The sequence below is a fragment of the Sphaeramia orbicularis genome, chromosome 9 (genome assembly GCF_902148855.1).
Source record: "Sphaeramia orbicularis chromosome 9, fSphaOr1.1, whole genome shotgun sequence".
NCBI lineage: Eukaryota > Metazoa > Chordata > Actinopteri > Kurtiformes > Apogonidae > Sphaeramia > Sphaeramia orbicularis.
Window position 1 is genome coordinate 15,541,739 of NC_043965.1, and position 25,240 is coordinate 15,566,978.

The 25,240-nt window shown below is 36.1% G+C and overlaps 1 protein-coding gene across 1 annotated transcript in view; it reads right to left on the bottom strand.

The window, feature by feature from the left end:
* Window positions 1-16,267, bottom strand: part of rtn4r (reticulon 4 receptor) — a 130,557-nt gene extending 114,290 nt beyond the window's left edge. Inside the window, exon 1 of the mRNA XM_030143751.1 lies at window positions 15,995-16,267. Coding sequence (XP_029999611.1) covers window positions 15,995-16,016 — 22 coding nt within the window. The 5' untranslated portion in view covers window positions 16,017-16,267. The remainder of the gene's footprint in view (window positions 1-15,994) is intronic.
* Window positions 16,268-25,240: the final 8,973 nt, after the last annotated feature.

Consider the following 25,240-nt stretch of genomic DNA (forward strand, 5'->3'; position numbering starts at 1 on the left):
ACATAACCTCCTTGGCGGAGGTAAATATTGTTAAAATTGCACTTGTTTTCTTAAGACAATTCAAGTTCTTCATGTTATTCAGATTTTTAAGGAAACTTTATAGATGTAAATCTGATCATTATATAATTTTACTTTTTTCACTATTATTATTTTTTTGCCACAATGTTTTTATTTAAATTTTTATCATTTTTAACAAACATACAACAAACAACAAACAGTGCACTATCAGATCCATGCAACCTGTTGACTACAAACACAAACATTATTATGTTTACAAAAAAAGAGAAAAAATAAATAAATAAAAAATACAGAAATCTGAGCATCCACCTTTATAAGCGGTAAGTGGTAACTTTTTCAAATGTTTGCATTGTCCTCCAATAAATTGACACTGTTATTATTTTACTGGTCCGACCCACTTGAGGTCAAACTGGGCTGAATGTGGCCCCTGAACTAAAATGAGTTCGACACCCCTGGTCTAGTGCAACTCCATGAGTAGAGACTGAAAATGCCATTTGACTTTATAGGAAAGTAAAACACTAAACACAATAATACAAATTAGTTTTAATATCATAACAGTCACGTAAAGCAAGCATATTTAATAAAATAGTCAGAATTGTGCTATTCACTGGAGTGTAGGAAATAGACGATTAAAGCTATTTAATCAGCTTTTATATTATATATGACAGCTTAAACTACCACGTATTACACAAAAAATAACCATTATGTAAGACCGATTTCTTTTTGTTTCACCAAAGACATTTTATATTATCAAGTGATGTATTAAGAGAGATCCCACAAAGCAGAATTATAAAACTTTAACGCTTAAAAAAGCCAATAATGGGTACTACACTAGGTCAAAAAGCCAAAAACTGTACAGAACTGTGCAAAAGGCTAAGGCCACCTTTAGGTTTGTTGGTTTGGTAAAGTTATAAAAATCACATATATGTATTTCACAGGCAGTGAATTTTATATTAAGATACATACAAGATATATTAACAATTTATATGAAGATACAGTTTGCATATATGTGAAATATGTACAGCAGTAAAAACAAAAATAATCTATAAACCAAAAAGGTAGTATTTAGAGTGACTTTAAGTCTTTTTTCAGACAATATTAGACTTACTGCATTTATTTTCTTATGTTTTATACCAGGTTTGATTCAACACATGTCAGATGTTCCTAACTGTTTGTGCTGCTTCTTGTGATGGGATCAAAAAGCCCAAAACTGTGCAAAAGTCTAAGGCCACCTGTAGGTTTGTTGGTGTAGTAAAGTGATAAAAATCACACATATGCATTTCACAGTCTGTATTAAGATACAATTTGCATATATGTGAAGTACACACAACAGTAAAATAAATAAATAAATAAATAAATAAATAAAACATCTATAAACCAAAGAGGTAGTACTTAGAGTGATTTTAAGTCTTTTTTCAGACAATATTAGACTTACTGCATTTATTTTCTTATGTTTTATATCAGGTTTGGTTCTACACATGTCGGATGTTCCTGGCTGTTTGTGCTGCTTCTTGTGATGGGATCAGGGGTCACACTAAGGAAAGACTCTAACATTTAGAATCCATTTAGTTCTGTTTTTTGTGTGTCTTTTAAGGCTGTGTGCGTATTTCCTGGATTTTCTTGTGGGGTTTGAAGAAAAGAAAATGAGAGATAAATATGTGGACATTTCAACCCTGCAAAAACAACAAAGCTACATCTGCCCTAAGCCTTTTACACAGATAGATAGATAGATAGATAGATAGATAGATAGATAGATAGATAGATAGATAGATAGATAGATAGATAGATAGATAGATAGATAGATAGATAGATAGATAGATAGATAGATGGATGGATGGATGGATGGATGGATGGACGGACGGACGGACGGACGGACGGTGCGATTTGTCCAAAAACCGGGGGGGGGGCATGTTTTTATAGATGGATGGATGGATGGATGGACGGTGCGATTTGTCCAAAAACCAGGGGGGGGCATGTTTTTTTAGATAGATAGATAGATAGATAGATAGATAGATAGATAGATAGATAGATAGATAGATAGATAGATAGATAGATAGATAGATAGATAGATAGATAGATATTAGGGACGTAAACAGTTAATCGACTATCTATTAATTGTCTGTAAGAATTTGCTTGATTAAATTATTAATTGTCGGTTAAATACCCTTTTCCACGGTGGGATTTGCGGTGTCGACAGTAGGGGGCGCCACAGCCCAAACTAGGCTTCATCGCTGTCACGGCTGGAATTGCTAGTCTTCAGATCCATTTATTTTATTGAATTTCTCTGCAGAAAGTATTTAGTTCTACTCCATAAATGAATAATAAATCAATAAATAAAATCATTCAGGAATATGACATGCTTTTTTCACGAAGTGTATAAACAATGTTTAGCTTTTCCTCTTCTAGACCTTATTGAAAGAGAATAGATGCAACCAATGCAACGGCACAGCTTTTATTTTGTAGGATCTGCTAAATTACCGTTTTTTTTTTTTCGCACATACTTTCCGTACTCAGCATAAAGCTTACGGTTATAATAAAGCTTATCAGTTTGTCGGTCAGTTTCAGCCCATTAAGATGTCAGCTAACGCTAAAAAAAGAAAGAACGTTTGGTTAAGAATGCAAAGATTTTAACTTGACATGAACTTCTAAGTACAGGGTGACACAAAAAAACGGGAACTTTTTAACAATCCAATAAAACCAAGAGTGATGGAAGAAAAATATTTTATTCATAGTAATTGAAACCTTAAAACATGCCATTTAAGAAACAATGATGGAATTTTCATTTTTTTTAAATTACAGGGTGACCCAAAAAAATGGGAATTTTTGAAGTGCGTATTGGCAGACATGAGCAAGTGGCAGCACTGTGAGACAGTAAACACACCCCCATTTTAGTAACCATTGGCGGCTGTGCGAGAATTGTTCGGTAACCGTGTGATCTCAAGATTCGGTAACATTCCCCGGCCCCCTAGATCACCAGATTTGTCCGTTTGTGATTTTTTTCTTGTGGGGCTATCTCAAGAGTAAAGTGTACACGACTCGACCAAGAACTCTGGATGAGTTCAAACAGAGAATTCAGGATGAAATTCACAGTATCCCAGCTGAGATGTTGCAGCGGTCAATGAGGAGTCTCAACAGCAGATTTCAAGAATGCATTCGTACAGGAGGACGCCATCTACAGGAAGTAATTTTTAAAAAATGAAAATTCCATCATTGTTTCTTAAATGGCATGTTTTAAGGTTCCAGTTACTATGAATAAAATCTTTTTCTTCCATCACTCTTGGTTTTATTGGATTGTTAAAAAGTTCCCGTTTTTTTGTGTCACCCTGTATTTCTTCACTGAAGTCAGAAAAGGAACTTAGATATGCAAACAAACAAAGCTGCATTTATGGTTTTTAATGTAAAGTTAACACGGACATTTTGCACATTTTCAGAAATGTTTGTGTGAATATTCATTAAATAGTTGTATTCTGTGCCCCACATTTTCATTGTGTCATTATATTGTTTCATTTACTGGTTTTATAGAGATATACTGTATATTGAGCAGAGCTGCAAGTGCATTGATTCAGCCCTTAATAATTGTCAAAGTCAACATTGTTAATTGCCCACCCCTGGTTTAGATGGAACACATGTACACAGCAGAGGTGAATGTTGTGTGTGTGCATTGTCTACGTCCTCCACTTCATAATTTCCACTAACTTCATTGTCTGATCCAACAAAGCAAACAGCACATTACTCTATTCTACTCTACCCCCCCCCCCTTTTCTCCGTCAGTGTGACAGTCTCCGCATAACACACGTGCCGCAGCTTAAACACATGTTGCCATCTCTATTGTTATTGACCCTGAAATCTTCAGCACAAAGGGAACAATAACCAATCTGTGACTATTATTGACCTCTATTGGCAACCAGAAAGAACTGCAACATTACAACTCAAAGTCTCCGGTTGCATCTGTGCAGACCTCAAACACAGGTATAATGAGTCTTAATATTCTTCATAGCTGTAAGGTATCGCTCAGAGCGCCAGCCTCGATTGTTAAAGATTCAGAAGAAGCGAGAAAATGAGACCAGGGAGACCGGGAAGCGTGTTGAAATTCAGGCTGAAAGGTTCCAAATGAAAGCTAGAAATCTCAGCAGGTGGCAGAGTAATCAATGAGACAGCTGTATTGATCAACAGCCTTAACTTCTACAGATATACTGTGGTTGTTTTGTAGCACGACGACGGAAGAAAAAAAAAAAACACCTCCTCGGAGAAGAGCTGTGCTTATAGCGGCATCCTTGTGCTGACCTTGGTTCATTGACAAGAAAAAAAAAAAAAGAAAAGAAAAACCAAACAACAAACCATAACTTACGAGGATGTAAACAACATTCCTTAATAATGGAGTCAGCAAAAGTTATGGTCACGTTATAGAAAGAAATTACAACCCACTCACCACAGTAGGAGGTTGCCATTGTATATTTCTGTAAACTATGGACTTATATGATGTCAGTGCAGTTCATCAGTACATTTTCTATGTTTTTTTTTTTCCAATAGGCAGGATGACGTTTGGGTGATTCAGGAACCACAGAGTGGATTTTGGTTTTGAGGTTCAAACAGTCAAAGCTCTTTAATTCAGACAGGAAGACGATGGGAATTAGTTTAAATTTTGTATTTGTATTTATTTACAGGGTGGGGAAGCAAAATTTACAATGAACGTTTACTTGTTTTTTCTCAGCAGGCACTACGTCAATTGTTTTGAAACCAAACATATATTGATGTCATAATCATACCTAACACTATTATCCATACCTTTTCAGAAACTTTTGCCCATATGAGTGAATCACAACTTACAGATTTAGTAACAGGCAGAATTTCAGACTTTTCAGATTGTTCATATTTGTTCAGGTTATTCATATTTTTTGTTAAAGGATAGTCTGTAAATGCACATTTTTTAAAAATATAATTTTACTTCTTTTTTACACTAAAACGAAGAGGAAAATTTGCAGTTTTCATTATTTATAGGTTATTATGATAGTATTTTACTAGTCTGATCCACTTTACAGGGTGGGGAAGCAAAATTTACAATGAACATTTAGTTGTTTTTTCTCAGCAGGCACTACGTCAATTGTTTTGAAACCAAACATATATTGATGTCATAATCATACCTAACACTATTATCCATACCTTTTCAGAAACTTTTGCCCATATGAGTAATCAGGAAAGCAAACGTCAAAGAGTGTGTGATTGGCTGAATGCACTCGTCACACCAAAGGAGATTTCAAAAATAGTTGGAGTGTCCATAAAGACTGTTTAGAATGGAAAGAAGAGAATGACTATGAGCAAAACTATTACGAGAAGGTCTGGAAGATACTATTAAAGAAGAATCACCCGAATATTTGAGGAACACTTGCGCCAGTTTCAGGAAGCGTGTGAAGGCAGTTATTGAGAAAGGAGGAGGACACATAGAATAAAAACATTTTCTATTCTGTCAATTTTCTTGTGGCAAATAAATTCTCATGACTTTCAATAAACTAATTGGTCATACACTGTCTTTCAATCCCTGCCTCAAAATATTGTAAATTTTGCTTCCCCACCCTGTATTTAGTTCCAGGACAGTGTTTTGGCATTAGTTACAAAAAATAAGATGCATGCACCAGATTTAGCAGAGAAGCTAATTTCCATCTGTTGTCCTGGACACACGACTAACATAACAAACATCACTTAGATTACAAAGTCAAAATATACTGGAAGAAAACCATTAACCCTTTCATGCATAGTGGTCACTACAGTGGACAGTTCTTCTCCAGCTGTTCTCTTGTATATTCATGGATTTTGTCGTTTTAGTTCCATATCAGCCAACACAGTGGACACTTATGCACCATCCCATAATACACTGACATTCACACCATTACTGTAACTTTGCTGCTCTTGATAAACCTGATCTGTAGTAACATGTTTGAGTGGAAATCAAGTTCTAATTGTTATGAGACTGTAATTAACCGTTTTCTGAAAAAAAAAAAGTTGTTTTTTTGTTTGTCAATGTGTCCTCTATAGGGGACAAAAGTTTGACAGTTTAACTGCAATGATGTGCATTGCAAAGGACATTCCATTTAAAAAAAAATCAATCAATGGATAAAAAATATTTTAAAAATGTATCTGAAAAAACTTGCATTATGCAGTTTCTAATCAAGATATTTTTTTAGTGTAAAAAAACTAAAATTGTCAATTTCCTGGGTCTCAGGAGGATATTATCTCCATGAAATGAGTAATAACTAGCATTTGAGTAGGATAAAATGTGAGAAAACATCAGATTAGCGGCATTAAAAATGTTTTTGTTTCATAGTTTTCACACAGTATATCACTTTCTGATGATGAATTTTAACACTTTCATGCATGAATTATGCAAACCTTTGTCAAGATTTTTTTTCTTGAGTGTTTTTATTCCTGCTTAGGCATGAAAAAAAATTGTGCTTGAGTTTTTTTTTTTCATGTAGTTACAAAAATATCCATGCATTTAATTTTTGAAGTAAAGAAACATGTGTTTAAAACCCAATATCACAAAGTGAGATAAAAACAATGAAATAAAAACATTTTAATCCTGCTAATCTGATGTCTTCTCACATTTTAGCATATGCTAATGCTAGTTATTACTCACTTCATGGAGATAATATGCAAAAAAAAAATTATGTCTTACAAATAATAATTGATTTACACTCAAACATGTTAGTGCAGATCAGGTTTATCATTACTGTAACCAAAGTTACAGTAATAGTATGAATGTCAGTGTATGGGATGATGCATGAGTGTCCACTGTGTTGGCTGATATGGAACTAAAACAACAAAAACCCATGAATATACAAGAGAACAGCTGGAGAAGAACTGTCCGCTGTAGTGACCACTATGCATGAAAGGGTTAAATACATGTTTCTTTGCGTCAAAAATGAAACACATGGTGTCCAGCTGAGTGGACATTTTTGTAACTCCACAAAACATAGGTTCATAAAAAAAAAAAAAAAAAAAAAAAAAAAATTCAATTGCATTGTTTTTTTTTATGCCTAAAGAGGAATAAAACCACCCAAGAAAAAAATATTGACTAAGGTTCTCATAATTCATCCATGAAAGGGTTAAACATGACAGATATAGGAAAGTCTGCTCAGATTGAACGGCTTCAGCCAAATACATAAAAGGGGGCTTACATTCTAAATATCCCTGCATGCATTGGGAGTAGGGATGTAACGATGTGGAAATTTCATATCACGGTTATTGTGACCAAAATTATCACGGTTATCATTATTATTGCGGTATTATTGAGATTGTGCTCAAAATGCTCAAAAAGTACTAATAATAATAATAATAATAATAATAATACATTTCATTTATAGGCGCCTTTCTTGGCACTCAAGGACACACACTGAGGTAATTTAACCCAGTTGTATTTAAAATAAAAATAAAATAATAATAATTGGCACAATGTACTTTCTGTGGCAGAAACATTCAAATATTAACCTTTAGTGGTCTGAGCCTATTTTGGCCATTTTTCAGTCCTTTTGAGTTTGCCTTTATATACTATATAGAGAAATGTTTACTATACCCATGTTTGGTATCTTTTTTTTCAGCACAACTTCATCTATATCATCTGTCTTTTTTTTTTTCACATTAACCTACTATATCAACATAAAAGGACAGAAAACACACAAAAAATATATAAAATCTGATTTGAAAAATGTATATACTTCATTGCATAAATAACACAAAGATGCTTAACGACCCTTTTCAAAGACTTTAAAGGTGAATATTGGTTCCAAATATTAGGTATATAAAATTAAAATTGTAATAAATTAAAACTATACTCAAATATTTGACATAAAAGCAGATCTTTACATGGGCTTTTTCTCTGGAAAAGTGCAGTAATCAAACACGGTTATCATGATAATTAGAATTTAAACGATAATACTGACCGTCTGCAATTTTACCACGGTTTATCGCTATATCGGTAATCGTTACATCCCTAATTGGGAGTCATTTTTGAATCATATTTTTAAATCAAACCTAGCCTTATTAGCTTTTCTTTAACCCTAATCCACTTATTAAAGGGCTCATATTTTTCTAAACCCACTTTTATTAGTCTTTGGTTCATTTATTTGTGTATTTGGACCCTAATAGTTCCAAAAGTTTGAATTTGAACCCTCCAGGTGCTGCAAAGCTATCATTATATTCATTTAGGCAAAAATCGAGTGGATTTCTACAACACGTTTCAAATCCTGCTTAATTTGTTATGTTTTATAACTAGTTACATCACAACATTTGCACATATAAGGTCATGACTTCTGACCAACATTTCTCCGAGTACGACGTAACTGTTTATCAGCAGCAGCGGTTGTAGGAAAAATTGAAAATATATCCAAACTTCAAGCCGATTACCTAAAATGTTTAGTTGTTGGTTGAACGGGACAGAGCAGCACAGCCAACAACCTGGAGGGGGCGGGGCCTGAAGTGGCTCATTTGCATTTAAAGGGCCAGCGCTCAAAATGACCTTTCTGGTGTCATTACTCAGAAATAAGGTTGAAGACGAACCTGTGGAGTTGAATTAATGAAGAATTCAGACCCAAGTATAGCATTTACAGTTTATGGAGATCACAGGGAAATGTTTTAAAATGCATAATTCTATTTAAAAAAAAAAAAAAACACATTTAATGGGGAAGAGAGGTTGGAACACTTTGGATGTGAAACAGAAATGGGAAAAAGAACTAGGAATATGTGTCTCAGAGGAGGAATGGATCAATATCTGGAGAACCCAACAGTCAACCACTTCTTCAAGAACATGGAGGGAACATTGCTGGAAAAATATAATTCGATTTTTCATAACTCCTAAAATTACAGCTAAATATATGTCCAGTGTTCAACCTTGTTGGAGAGAATGTGGAGATATCAACGTAAATCATGCACATGTCTTTTGGTCCTGACTTTTTTCACTCTAAAACATAGAGAAAATTTTGGAGTTGACATTATTTATTCATTATTATGTTGTTATTTTACTGGTTCGGCCCACTGCAGACCCAATTTACCTGAATGTGGCCCCTGAACTAAAGTGAGTTTGACACCCGTGGTGTAGATGTTCATAAAAGCTCAGGTTAAAGTTGAGGGTTATTATATCAGAAACAGAGAATGTGACTTTTTCATCAAAATATATCATTAAACGTCCACTGTCATTTGATCCAACTCCACGGGTTTTACTGGTGAATAAATGTTGTAGAAGATGACTGTTTCCACGGTAACTACGGAGCCTCTGAACGTCCAAATGGCTCATATCTGATGGCCATGAAAAGATGACAAACTGCATTTTACACTAAATATTTACATGTATTGATAGGATTAGTGGATCAGAAGTTACGAAGCATTTTAGATCAGTGGATGGCGTTGGTTTTCGGTGGCTGTTTGGGTCTTTACGGGTTAAACGGTCTATAGTCCATCCTCCAAATGTCATTTATCGCATGTTCAGGAGCATACAGCTTCATATTCTAGTAAAAAGGTCAAGAAAATCTGAACTTGTCCTTCATTTAATTCCACTTTACTGCAGTGTCCAGGCAGACGACTAATAATGATGCGTTACGAAAGACTGTTAAACTGTCCACATGGTCCGAACACATGCAGCCTACGTCACATAACCTTTTACCGTTATTGTTATTAATGATTTTCCCATAGATTCTTTGTGTTTTCTCCTGTGTCTTTTTCTGTCTCTCCATTTCTTTGTCTTTTTTTTTTTTTTTTTCCTCAGACAGCCCCATACTCATAGAGCTCTCCCACGCACACATTATCCCTCCCAACCCTCCCCGGTGTGCTCATACTGTATACTCCCATACAAACACAAAGATGGATCAATTTCACATTCCCTTTCAGCATGTAGAAGATGCTACGTCTCACTGTCAGTTCATGGCATGATGTTTGATCCTGCCTAATGCCGCTATGCAAATCAGGTATTGTTATTCTTCTCCGTGCAGTTTTTTTTTTTTTTTTTTTTTTTTTTTTTTCCTTCTCCTTATGTCTTGATACTTTCTAAACAATTATCTTGCCACCTCAGATGCTGCATTGTGTGGCCTATTTCTGAAAATAGGGCAGAGTTTCTGGCAAGGCATCGCCAAAAACAATAACAAAGTTAACTAATTGAAAAAAAAAAAAAAAAAAAAAAAAAAAATGCACTCTTTGTGTCGTGGTTTAACTCCTGAAGAGAAGCTTTTCAGTTCCACCATAATGGTTTTATCCATTCATTTGGGCTTTATTGGCTTTGCTTGGCAGTAGACAGGGAGCAATGGCACCCTGGAGCAACGGCTTTCCCACAGAGGCATTTGATCATATGCTGACTGGGTGAAAAAGAGTAAATTAAAGTCCCTCCTCACTCTGACACTTTAAACACAAGACACGACAGGCCATATTTTCTCTGCCAAATCAGGAGTCTGAGAGATGGATACCAATTAAAACTGCAGCACAAAACACACACACATACACACACAGACATAGGTGAATCAAGTGCTCGGGTGTTAAATCACGGCGGCAATTGGATGATGAAAACCTGCCTGTAGGGTTTGAGGAACCCAGAGCCATTCTGTGTCAATGAAGGGGGTTGGGGGGGGGGGGGGTGTGCACTTGAATTTGCATCACTCTGTGACATATCAAAGAGAATGCACAAGTAGATGTGCCTCTTTGATTTTCCTCGTGGTGAAATGCAAAGTTAGTCTGAAGTCTCACAATAATCTGCAGCTTTCTTACCATAATCCTGCAGTTTTAGCAAAGTAATGAACAGGAAGAGGCAGGGTGTAAAGCATGTTGCATAAGCGCTCGCTCGCTCTCTGTCTGGCTATGTATATATATGTATGTGTGTGGTCATGTATTTCTTACTTTATGAGGATATAAATCTGTTTACACACTCACTTATGGGGCCTCAGCTCCTTATAGAACCAAATGTACATCTCCATTACAGGTAGAGACTTGTTTTAAGGTTAGGGCTAAAGCAGGGGTGTCAAAATCATTTTAGTTCAGGGGTCACATTAGTAGTAGTAGTAGTAGTAGTAGTAGTTTATTCAGTCATGACAACACCAAATATTGTACACAGTATTGACATTTCATGCAAAAGAAAGAAAAAAAAAACACAGAATCACAAAATCAAGAATCATGTGTTGAATAATGACTGAAAAGGTATAGGCAGAAGCAGACTGCTTATCAAAGCCTATCCTATATTACAACTTTTTAGGCTACCAACCTCCAAAGAAACAACAACAACAGATAATTAATCGCATTTATAAGCTTCAAAAATAGCTTTACAAACCATTTTCTTAAAAACCAAAAAAGAATTACATGTTTTTAATTTTATGTTGGCATCATTCCAAAATTTTACTCCAATAATGGACACACATCTCCTTTTCATACCTTTTTTAGCTTTTTGTACAGTAAATTTGCAAACACCTCTGAGATTATATGGAATGTCCTGAACTGAAAAGAACCTCTGTATTGGGTCAGGGAGCATTTTTGATTTTGCTCTGAACATAATTTGCATTATTTTATAATAAAAGAGATCATAAAATTTCATCACATAAGAATTTAGAAAAAGTGGCTCCGTGTGTGTATAATAATCAGCCTTATTGATAATACGTATAGCTCGTTTTTGCAGTTTTATTATTGAATTTATGGTGGTTTTGAGGGTGGATCCCCACAATTCCACACAGTAAGTTATATAGGGAACAATCAATGAGTAATAGATTAAATGCAAGGCCTTGGAATTCAATACATTTCTAGATTTATACAAGATTGCAAGTGATTCAAAATATTCAATTAAATATTCATTCAATTAAATTTGATCTGAAGTGGGCCGAACCAGTCAAATAATAACATAATAATATATAAATAATGTCAACTCCAAACTTTTCTCTATGTTTTAGAGCAAAAAAAGTAAATTTATATTATGAAAAGGTTTACATCTACAAAGTATCTTTTCAGGAGAGGTGAATAACATGAACAAACTGAAAAAATAAGTGTAATTTGAACAACATTATTGACATTTGCAGTGCAGTGTTTGTAGTATAGTCTAAACTCATTTTAGTTCAGGGGCCACTTTCATCGCAATATGACCTGAAGTGGGCCGGACCAGTAAAAAAATAACAGTGGAAAAAAGGAAAATTACATTATGAAAGTGTTGACATCTATATAGTTTCCTTTAAAATGTGAATAACATGAACAACCTGAGATTTCTTCAGAAAAATAATTGCAATTTGAACAATATTTTGGCTGTGTTTATCATTTACACATGAACATTATAACTTACAGATCACAGTGGGTCTACAAATACACAAAATATTTAATAACAGACAGAATCTTGTTAAAATTACATTTACTTCTCTTAAGAAATTTCAGGTTGTTAGTATTTGTTCAGGTTGTTTACATTTTTTTGGCGAAATTATTCTTTGTTTTAGTGTAAATACATGAAAATATTTACATTTACAAGGACAAAAATTTGGAGTTGTTATTATTTATAGCAGGGGTGTCAAACTCATTTTAGTTCAGGGGCCACATTCAGCCCAATGTGAGCTAAAGTGGGCCGAACCAGTAAAATAACAGCGAAAAAAGGAAAATTATATCATGATCAGGTTTCCATCTACAAAGTTTTCTTAAAAAACTGAATAACAACTATTGAACAACTTGAATTGTCTTAAGAAAAACAAGTGCAATTTTAACAATATTATGCCTCGTTTTTATCAGTTTATCATTTACACATGTGCGTTACAATCGCACAAAACATTTAGTAACAGGCAGAATATTGGTAAAATTGCATTTACTTTTCTTAAGACATTTCCATTTGTTCATATTTGTTCAGGTTATTCACATTTTTGTAAAAGTATAGGTTGGTAATGTAAACATTTTCACGTAATTTAACTTTTTTACACCAAAAAAACAAAGAGAAAATTTGGGGTTGTCATTATTTATAGGTTATTATGATAATATTTCACTGGTTCTGACCCACTTGAAATCTAATTAGACAGTATGTATCTGTATGTGGAAAATGAATTAAAATGACTTTGACACCACTGATTGTTAATATCTTTAGTGTAATTCTTTGCATTTCACAAATTCATCTCCCGGGCCGGATTGGACCCTCTGGCGGTCCGGATTTGGCCCCGGGGCCACATGTTTGACACCTGTGACTTATATGTTATTAGGATGGTATTTGACTGGCCCTGCCCACTTGAGATTGAATTAGTCTGAATGTGGAACCTGAACTAAAAAGATTAATATTCATTCATTCATTTTCTGAACCCGCTTTATCCTCACTAGGGTCACGGGGGTCACTTGGAGCCTATCCCAGCTACATAGGGGCGAAGGCGGGGTACACCCTGGACAAGTCGCCAGTTCATCGCAGGGCTGACATATAGAGACAAACAATCACTCTCACGTTCACACCTATGGGCAATTTAGATTAACCAATTAACCTATCAGTGCATGTCTTTGGATGGTGGGAGGAAGCCGGAGTACCCGGAGAGAACGTGCAAACTCCACACAGAAAGGTCCCACCCCCCGTCGACTGGTGTTGGAATCGAACCCAGGACCTTCTTGCTGTGAGGCACCAGTGCTAACCACTGCACCGCCGTGTCGCCCAAAAAGGTTAATATCTTAGTGTAATTTTTGCATTTCACAAATTCATCCCAAGGGCCAGACTGGACCCTTTGGAGGGCCGGATTTGGCCCCCGGGCCACATGTTTGACACCTGTGACTTATATGTTATTATGATAGTATTTGACTGGTCCTCACTTGACATTGAATTAGTCTGAATGTGGAACCTGAACTAAAAAGATTAATATCCTAGTGTCATTTTTGCATTTTACAAATTCATCCCAAGGGCAACAACACATTTAGTAACAGGCAAAATATTGTAAAAATTGCACTTAAGACATTTCAGGTTGTTCATATTTGTTCAGGTTATTCACATTTTATTGTTAAAGAATAGTTTCTTAATGTAAATATTTTCAAAATTTTATGTTTTTTGCTCTAAATCAAAGAAAAAAAACTGGTGTTGTCATTATTTATAGGCTATTATGATATTATTTTTGAGCTCGAAGCCGTAACTTGCACTTTGCAAATTCATCCCAAGGACCGGATTGGAAACTCTGGCGGGCCGGTTTTGGCCCCCGGGTTGCATGTTTGACACCTGTGACTTATATGTTATTAAGAAAGTATTTGTCTGGTCCTGCCCACTTGAGACTGAATTGGTCTGAATGTGGAACCTGAACTAAAAAGATTAATATTCATTCATTCATTCATTTCCTGAACCCGCTTTATCCTCACTAGGGTCACGGGGTTCGCTTGGAGCCTATCCCAGCTACATAGGGGCGAAGGCGGGGTACACCCTGGACTACATCCTGCCCACTTGAGATTGAATTAGTCTGAATGTGGAACCTGAACTTAAAGGATTGTTAATATCTTAGTGTAATTTTTGCATTTCACAAATTCATCCCAAGGGCCGGACTGGACCCTTTGGCGCGCCGGATTTGGCCCCCGGGCCGCATGTTTAACACCTGTGACTTATATGTTATTATGATAGTATTTGACTGGTCCTGCCCACTTGAGATTGAATTAGTCTGAATGTGGAACCTGAACTAAAAAGATTAATATCTTAGTGTAATTTTTGCATTTCACAAATTCATCCCCAGGGCCGGACTGGACCCTTTGGAGGGCCGGATTTGGCCCCCGGGCCACATGTTTGACACCTGTGGGCTAGAGTTGTTTTTTTTCTTTGTTTGTTTGTTTTTTTTTGAGGGGGGAGTAATTCTCCAGGAAATTAAACTAATTCACTGTAACGTTTCTGGAAACACAACATATGAGCTTGTGTCAGTGCGTGCACGGGTGTGGCAGGGTTTCCACGAGCTCTTAGTGGAACAAATGACATGTTCCATAGATGCACTATCTTCGTTGCGGTGCTGCTTATCAGACATCACACGCCATGTCGGTGCTTCTGTCTGTGTGCTGCATTAAACATGTTTACAGAAAACAGTCAGCCGTGCGAGAATACGCGCACTGACGCCAGGTGCGCCTCCCCCACCTCTCTTCCCACCTCCTCTTCTTCCTTCCTTCCCAGCCGTGCACACGCCCGTGCCATTACGCACGCACACGCACACACACACACATACACACTCACGCAGCCTATGGCACAGTCCTGCCAAGAAATTAAATTCTTAGCCATTTCCGGCGGGACTGGGAAGCGCATTGCTCGTCCTCATTAGAATTGTGCCAAGTCCAGTCGGTGTAAGCTACAAGGGCCCAATTTCCTGTCACTTTGGCGGGCACCCTGAGTGGGACGATGCCACAAAAACACCAATTATAAGCCAAGGAGCTGGGGAGTAAAGCGGTATTATTGGGCCGCCAAGCGGACCATCTGCAGACTTCATCAAAAAAAACGCGTCCAGACTGGCTGGAGCGCATACCCGGGTTAACTTGCGATATCACGCAGAGCATACTGACCAACACAAACACTACATGGCCTCTCACTTCTACACTCCAACTCACACACACACACACACACATATAAACACACACATAAACACTAAGAGAGAAAAAGAAAAGATCCGGTCGTCCACAAAAATCTGATCTGAATTATGGCTCAATTAAGAACCACTGAGTCAAGGTCGTTTACAGCCGCAACATCCACAACACAGATTATTTATGAGTCCGCCCTAAACCCAAATCATTTGGATTGAATAGATTTGATGGTTTTTCTTTTTTTCTTCTTTTTTTTTTTTTTTTTGCGCATATGATCTTTTATTACGCACCAATTAACGCAAAACCACAAAGGAGCCTGCTGAGTAAACTCCAATTAGGACATCTGATTTATCTTTGTTCTCCACAGAGCACTGACACCAACCCAAGTAGATGGAATCAGTGCGCAGTAACCCAGGCGGATCCTCCAGTCTGCTTTACATATATATATATTTTTAAAAAACTTTACAAAACGTGTACTCACCATCAATAATAACGGTCTTCATGATTTTAGACTGGGGGGGGTGCTGTTTAGATGTTTAGATCCAAGTCGAATGAATCCCAGCGTATGCAGGAGACAGATAGGATATCCTCTGTTTTATTTTGCAATTTCTGGGTAATTGCAAATCCAGTGCACGGTGGGAGACGGACAGCCTAAAGCAAAGCCCTGCACCCTTCAAACTTTAGCCGTAGGTCTTCCCGAGTGGAGAGCCACGTCTCCGGCTGCACCCGAGCTCAGTCATTTGGACGAAGGAATTAAAAAAAAAAACAAAAAAACAACAAAACAAAAAATAGTCAGCAATAAACATCCAAATTGGGAAACAGAAGATTCAACACCAGTCGACACCTCCCCAAAAAAATATAGGACGCGTAAAAGAGCTCCGAAAGGAGAGCTCAAAGTGTTACGCAGAAGTGGAGAATCAACGACACAGGCGAAAAATCAGTATTGGATCCATCTTTTGAACACATATCCAGTCCGATTACTTGTCCCGTTGTATATTTCCCCAAGTAACACGGAAAAAAAAAGAAAAAAGTGTGTGGATGCGCACGGATGTCGGCCGCACTGGTGCGCGTCAGTGTGCGTTTACCACGGGGAGGTAGAGAGGGAGGGCGGGGCAGAGAGGTGCGTTCTGAGCAAAGAGAGAGAGAGAGAGAGAGAGAGAGAGAGAGAGAGAGAGAGAGAGAGAGAGAGAGAGAGAGAGAGAGAGAATCCAGAGATGAATGTTTTATAGGTCTGTATCACGCTGCAAAAAATATTCATCTTCAATATTAAAGTGGAATTTTCAGATTAATCAAAGCAAAAAAAAACAAAAAAAAAAACAACAACGATAGAGGTCTTATTTGGTCATTTCCTACGCGCTTTAATCTAATATCTATAGACCTGCGCAGAAAATCCCGCAGACAAACGCAGAATATAATGAGGAATAAGTTATTTCACACAAAACCGGAGAATATTTGAGACCTACTGGTTTATTCACACAGACATTTCTTGCAGTGCAGGGCTGCGCTCTAATGAATGTTTTATTTGCAGGGGGTGGTGATGGTGGATGGGGTGGGTGAGTGGAAGGGTAGGTGGGTTGGTGCTGATGGTGAGTGGGTAGGAAGGTGACGTGAGGCGAATCTATTTGGATCGGCCACGGCCAGGCACGCACATGCATACGAAAGCACCCCCCCCCCCCCAAAAAAAAAAAAAAAAAAAAAAGACAGGCGGAGTGCGGGCCTGCTGGTGGAGGACCTGCGCGCTTTTTCCCGGAGGGGTTGGACAATTTGGTTGCTCTGATGTCAAAGGAGGAGCTGTTCCAAAAAAACTTAGAGGAAGACTTCAGTTCTTCATGGTTAACAGGACAGGAAATAGGAGACTTACCTAGAACCGCCCATTAAAGAAATTATTATTATTGTTATTATTATTATTATTATTATTATTATTATTATTATTATTATTATTCGTCCCCTCCTTTGCTTTTACCCAGGCAGACATTCTGTATGTGTTAAGTGAATTCCAATGTGCCTCCAAGCATCGCATGTCCTTCAGATAATCCATTCTATGTCCACGCATTTGATGTGATAAAAGCTGCTTTGACGAAGTGATTGCACTATTGAGCAGCGTAGACACACTCTGGCTATGCTGATTGGACCGAACACCAATTCAGCCGTGCTCTCTGGTCTGCAGCTATGCTGAGTTTGTTGAAACCCAGGAGGGTTGGATTCACAGCACCTGATTATCTTTAGGTACCACACGCCCCCTACCGGCGGAAATAAAAATAGAATTTCAGAACCATGGACAGAGACACACGACTCGTCTCCGTTCTTTCATGAGAGACAGGAATCAGAATGTATTGGTGTGATGATGGAGGAAAAAAGGGTTGAAGAACACAGACGATGTTGTATGTGTTTAACCCTTTCAGGCATCGTGCACTCTTAAAAATAGAGGTACGAGATCAGAACATTTATGTACCTACAGGTACATTTTTTAAGAATGTTCTCTCAAAAGTACAATATTGGTCTAGGAGAACTGAACAGTAGGCCTGATTATAGTTAAAACATTAGGCTTAGCACATTAGTTATTTTATATCATACTGTAATTACTCTATATTCTATTTAGTAATAATTTGTGTGGGGGGGGTTCAAACTTTTTTATTGGGTTTTGCAGATGTATACAAATGTCTCAGAAAAATTAGAGATAACTCTGTTGTATGTGTTTAACCCTTCCAGGCATTATGTACTCTCAAAAATAGAGTTATGAGATCAGAACATTTATGTACCTATAAGTACATTTTTTAAGAATGTTCTCTCAAAAGTATAATATTGGTCTTTAGGAGGTCAGAATTGCACCTTTAGACTATGAAAAAGGGTCCAAAGTTATGTAAAGTACAAATTTGTACTATAAGGTACCCTGCAGCATTAAAAAATGTGTGTAGACCATGAGAATAGGCTATAGGCTAGAAGAACTGAACAGTAGGACTAATTATAGTTCAAACATTAGGCTTAGCGCATTATTTATTATATATCATACTGTAATTACTCTATATTATATTTAATAATAATTTGTTTGTTTTTTTTGTTTCTTTTTTTTTTCAAACTTTTTTTATTGGGTTTTGCAGATGTATACAAATGTCTCAGAAAAATTACAAAGAGATAATTATACATTTTTATTAAGAAAAACAAAAGATCAAGAGAGTGATTACTGAAGTGTTAATGAATACCCAAACAACTCTTATAATACTAGAACCAAAGTATGTATGTATGTATGTATGTATGTATGTATGTATGTATGTATGTATAGATAGATAGATAGATAGATAGATAGATAGATAGATAGATAGATAGATAGATAGATAAAAATAAGAATGAAATGAAATAAAATAAATGAATAAGTAAACAAACAAAGGTAGGACTAGGACAGAATCAACAACAAAAAACAAACAAACAAAAAATACTAGAAACACCATCACATCAGTCAGGTATTAATAAACTACAGTCAGCACATCGCAGGTCTGAGCAGTGGCACATAATTCTCCTCACACCAGGAGTAGCATAAACAAAGACAACCTTTGTGTCAGTTAGGAGTGAGTGAAAGATCTGTCTTCTTGACCAGTCGAAGAAATGGGTCCCATAGTTTTCCAAATTTACTGGAGCAGCCAATTAAAGAGAGTCTGATTTTTTTCCAGTTTAAGAAAATAAAGAGTATCTCTAATCCAGTGGGTATGATGGGGAGGTGTTGTTGATTTCCAATTAATTACAATTAATCTTCTAGCTAATAGAGTAGCAAAAGCAAGTGCATCCCCTTTGAACTTAGAGAGGTAAGGGGGAGAAACTCCAAATAATGTGCACAGGGCATTTGGCTTTATTTTTTCCCCAACTACCTCTGATAAAGTTTTGAAGATCTCAGTCCAATAATTGTACAGAGAAGGACAACCAGAGCATGTGCATTAAGTCTGCAGAAGATTGCTGACACCTATCACAGGTTGGAGATCCACCATCATAAATCTTAGCCAATCGCTCCTTAGTATAATACAGGGGTTGGACAAAATAATGGAAACACCTTAAAAAATCAACAAAATATAATTTAATATGGTGTAGGTCCGCCTTTTGCGGCAATTACAGCCTCAATTCTCCGAGGTATTGATTCATACAACTTGTGAATTGTTTCCAAAGGAATTTTAAGCCATTCTTCAGTTAGAATACCCTCCAACTCTTTTAGAGACGATGGCGGTGGAAATCGACGTCTTACTTGAATCTCTAAAACTGACCATAAATGCTCAATAATGTTGAGGTCTGGGGACTGTGCCGGCCATACGAGATGCTCAACTTCATTAGAATGTTCCTCATGCCATTCTTTAACAATTCTAGCTGTATGGATTGGGGCATTATCATCTTGAGGTGAAGGTGTTTCCATTATTTTGTCCAACCCCTGTATATACGGTGTACAATTTTGCACTGAATAAGACAATGTTTACATGAAGAAAACTATCCTTGAACAATAAAATGTGAATAACCTGAACAAATATGAACAACCTGAAATGTCTAAAGAAAATTAAGTGCAATTTTAACAATGTTCTGCCTGTTATTAAATGTTTAGTGTCTTTGTAGAGCTGATCTGTAACACATATGTAGAAATGATAAATCGAGGCAAAATATTTGATAAATAGTACTTATATTTCTTAACAAATGTCTTTTTTTTCAGGTTATTCACATCCTTTTTGTTTGGATAGTTTGTAAATGTAATTATTGGCATAATTGAATATTATTTTTTTACACTAAAACAATTTGAAGTTGTCATTATTTCTTGGTTATCATGCTATTATCTTACTGGTTCGGCCCACTTCAGATTAAATTGGGCTGAATGTGGCCCCTGGAAGAAAATGAGTTTGACACCCCTGGTCTAAATCAACTGCTAATTTTCTCAAACAAAAAGTGTTGTTTTTTTTTTTTTTTTTGGCATATTATCTCCATAACTAGTATTAGAATATGATCAAATGTGTGAAAACATGAGATTAGCTGCATTACAAAAAATATTTCATAGTTTTCACACAGTATATCACTTTATGATGATGGGTTTTAAATATATGTGTCTTTGCTTCCAAAATTTAACGCATGGTGTCCAGCTGAGTGGATATTTTTGTAACTCTATGAAAAATAGATTCATTAAAAAAATTCAATCGCATTGTTTTTTTCATGCCTAAAGAGGAATAAAAACACTCAGGAAAAAAAAATTTGATTAAGGTACTCATAATTAATGCATAAAAGGGTTAATTCATTTTCCTTTTTTATTATTACTTATTATTGTTATACTTTTAGTACCTTCTAAAATAATACTGACGTTTTATGTGCACGTTCTTATCAGTTTTAAAACATAAAGACCCAGTGCTACTTTTGTGTCAATTCCCAAATTATTTTAATTTTTCCTCTATTTTTACCATTCTTCACTGATGTATCACCAAATTCTTTTTTTAAATAATGCTCTGTATTTTGCATTTTTTGGTGTAAATCATGTATTTTCCTATATTTAATTCACTTGATCATGTAGATGTTCATAAAAACTCAACGTAAATTCAAAGTTAATTATATAAAAATAGGAAAAAAATTAGGAAAAAGTTACTTTTTCAGCAAAGATATTGCTAACTGAATGTAATAACAAGTGTGTCCATCTACTGCACAGGTGTCAAACATGCGGCCTGGGGGCCAAAACTGGCCCGCCAAAGGTTCCAATCCAGCCCGCGGGATGAATTAGCAAAGTGCAAGTTAGGACATCAAACTGAAAAATAATATCATAATTGTCTATAAATAATGACAACACCAATTTTTCTCTTTGATTTAGTTAAAAAAAATAATAAATTATGAAAATGTTTACATTAACAAACTATCCTTTAAAATTTAATTTAATTAATTTAATTTAATTTATTTGCACAAAATAAAACAGCAATAGAAAAAACAACATTCAAACAAGTAACAACATTTTGCAGGAGAGGTTAGAAGCCAAAAAGAAGGCTTATATGAATACCTCCCCTTGAAATGAACAATACACAAAAAAAAGAATTAAAAAATACAATATAACTGAAATAATAAACTAAAGTAAAAACAATAAAAATGTAATCCACATTACAAATCATCAAATACAAATCCAGTGATACACAGCCTTACATTGTTTCATGAATTAAAGTCCTTTTCAGATACTTTTTAAACAATGATAAAGTAGATGTTGATTGAAGTTCAGGTCGTAGATTATTCCACAGATTTGGTCCACGATATTTCGGAGAATACTGACAGAAGTTCGGCAGTACGGAAGATAAAATTTGCTTGAAAATCGTGTCGGAAAGTTGTGAATAACAGAGGACAACATAAAGAAATTGTGAAAAACTTTAGGAAGAATATGAGTGAAATGAACATATTTGGACATGAAGACACAGGTCTGGTAAACGTTGACATCAAAAACAGAGACAAGATTGAATTTTTTGAAAAGAGGAGCAGATGAGTCGAGTCTCTTAGAAAAGCTCATTATTCTAAAAAATTTCTTTTGAATTAGGAGAATCTTATTGAGATACGTGGGACAGGTTGCTGCCCAAACGGTATTGCAATAAATAATGTAAGGATAAATTAAGCAATAATAAAAAGTCAAGAAATAGGAATGATTTATCAATGAACGAACTCTGTTCAAAATGCCAATTGACTTCATGATTTTTTTTTACAGACAAGATTAATATGAGATTTCCAATTCAATTTTTCATCTACAATAACACCCAAAAATTTTACATAAGATACCTGGGTTATTTCAAAGTTATCTATGAATATTTTGTTGTTTTCCTTGTTATACTTCTTATTTTTGTTACAAAATAGGATAAAATTAGATTTTTGGGTATTGAGAGTTTATTCATCTGAAACCATCTAGAAATAGATGATAGTTCTTCATTTGCTTCTCTAATCAGTGTATTGAAATTTTCATGTGATATAACCAAACATGTGTCATCAGCAAATAAAAGAGGCAAGACATTTTTACATACCATAGGGAGATCATTGATGTAAATCAAAAAACAAAATGTGAATAACTTGAACAAATATAAACAACCTGAAAAGTCTGAAGAAAATGAAGTGCAGTTTTAACACTATTCTGCCTGTTACTGAATGTTTTGTGCCTTTGTAGATCCAGCCTATAATGCATATGTATAAATGATAAGTCGAGGCAGAATATTGATAAAATTATCCTTATATTTCTTAACAAATTCCATTTTTTTTCACATTATTCACATCCTTTTTGTTTGGATAGTTTGTAAATGTAAATATTGGCATAACTGAATGTTATTTTTTGCACTAAAACAATTTGGAGCTTTCATTATTTATTGGCTATCACGCTATTATTGTACTGGTCCGGCCCACTTCAGATTAAATTGGCCTGAATGTGGCCCCCGGAAGAAAATGAGTATGACACCCCTGATCTACTCTCATTGATCCAACTCCATGGGTTTTACTGGTGAATCAGTTGTCACAACCCGGCTCTAAGGTTGGACAAAGATGGAGACAGAGGAGGTGGTGAAGATGTAACAAAGATTTATTAAATAAACTAATAATAACAAAAACACGAAGTCGAGAGGAGCATGAGGACCAGGCAGGGCAGAGCAGACCCAAGACCAGACCAGAGCCGAGCACATCAGACCAGAGAGAGGGCCCGAGAGAGACACCAGACCAGGCCAGACCAGAGAGAGAGAGAGAGAGAGAGAGAGAGAGAGAGAGAGAGAGAGAGAGAGAGAGTGAGTGTCCATGTTGACCTACTTAAATAGGCCCGTCTCAGGTGCAACCAATCAGGACATCTCCATCTGAAAAAAAGAAAACTGACAGTGCCCCTAGTGCCCAGAAGGTGCGGGGCCGTCACACAGTGCTGTAGAGGATGACGGCGTTTCCACGGTAACTACAGAGCCTCGGAACATCCAAATGGGTCATACCTGATGACTATGAAAAGTCTTTTACGAAAATTATTTACATGTATTGATAGGATCAGTGGATCAACAGGAATGAAACAGTTTAGATCTGTAGATGGTTGGTGTCACCGGTGGCTGTTTGGGTCTCTGTGGGTTAAGTTTGTTTTTCATACTGACTTTCATTGTGTTTATGTATATTTTTAGTGTGGATGTATGGCTGTGATTTCCAGTTTGTGTAACTTCTGCTGTTGTACTTTGGTGAAATTTTTGACAATTTTTTATTGTTATGTTAAAATCAAGCTCAGTGAACTTAGCATATTTGGTTTCTTACTCGTAAGTGGCAAAAAATAAATAAAAATCCATGAAGTAAATATAAAAAATACAAGAAGAACACAGGTAATGTGAAAAGAACATGTATTTTAGAACATTAGACCAACATTAGTGCTGATCCAGACCCCTGTCCACATCCACGTTCTCCCTTTGAACATCATTCCTTACATTAGTACCATTACTTCATGGTACCTAACAAAGCAGGTACACTCACTGTTCATGCAGAGGTGGACCTTACAGACCCTGTAGACTACATTGAACCTGGGATTGTTGACTCATTGTCCTCACTGGAACTGATGCTGTGGCGTTTCCACGGTAACTACAGAGCCTCGGAACGTCCGAATGGGTCATATCTGATGACCGTGAAAAGTCTTTTACGAAAATAATTTACATGTATTGATAGGATCAGTGGATCAACAGGAATGAAACAGTTTAGATCTGTAGATGGTTGGTGTCACCGGTGGCTGTTTGGGTCTCTGTGGGTTAAGTTTGTTTTTCATACTGACTTTCATTGTGTTTATGTATATTTTTAGTGTGGATGTATGGCTGTGATTTCCATTTTGTGTAACTTCTGCTGTTGTACTTTGGTGAAATTTTTGACAATTTTTTATTGTTATGTGCTGCTGTCTTGGCCAGGACAGTCTTGAAAAAGAGATTTTTAATCTCAATGAGCTCTTTTCCTCCTGGTTAACCCTTTATAGGGTAATAATAGAAATATTCTGAAATTCAACATTTTAACCTTGGTGTGTTATTGGAGGACAGAACAAGAATGTACTACTTTTGTGAAATTTTTGACAATTTTTTATTGTTATGTTAAAATCAATGTCAGTGAACTTAGCATATTTGGTTTCTTACTCGTAAGTGGCAAAAAAATAAATAAAAATCCATGAAGTAAATCTAAAAAATACAAGAAGAACACAGGTAATGTGAAAAGAACATGTATTTTAGAACATTCGACCAACATTAGTGCTGATCCAGACCCCTGTCCACATCCACGTTCTCCCTTTGAACATCATTCCTTACATTAGTACCATTCCTTCATGGTACCGAACAAAGCAGGTACACTCACTGTTCATGCAGAGGTGGACCTTACAGACCCTTTAGACCACACTGGACCTAGGATTGTTGACTCATTGTCCTCACTGGAACTGATGCTGTGGTGTTTCCACGGTAACAGCGGAGCCTCGGAACGTCCAAAAGGGTCATATCTGATGATCGTGAAAAGTCTTTTACGAAAATTATTCACATGTATTGATAGGATCAGTGGATCAACAGGAATGAAACAGTTTAGATCTGTAGATGGTTGCTGTCACCGGTGGCTGTTTGGGTCTCTGTGGGTTAAGTTTGTTTTTCATACTGACTTTCATTGTGTTTATGTATATTTTTAGTGTGGATGTATGGCTGTGATTTCCATTTTGTGTAACTTCTGCTGTTGTACTTTGGTGAAATTTTTGACAATTTTTTATTGTTATGTGCTGCTGTCTTGGCCA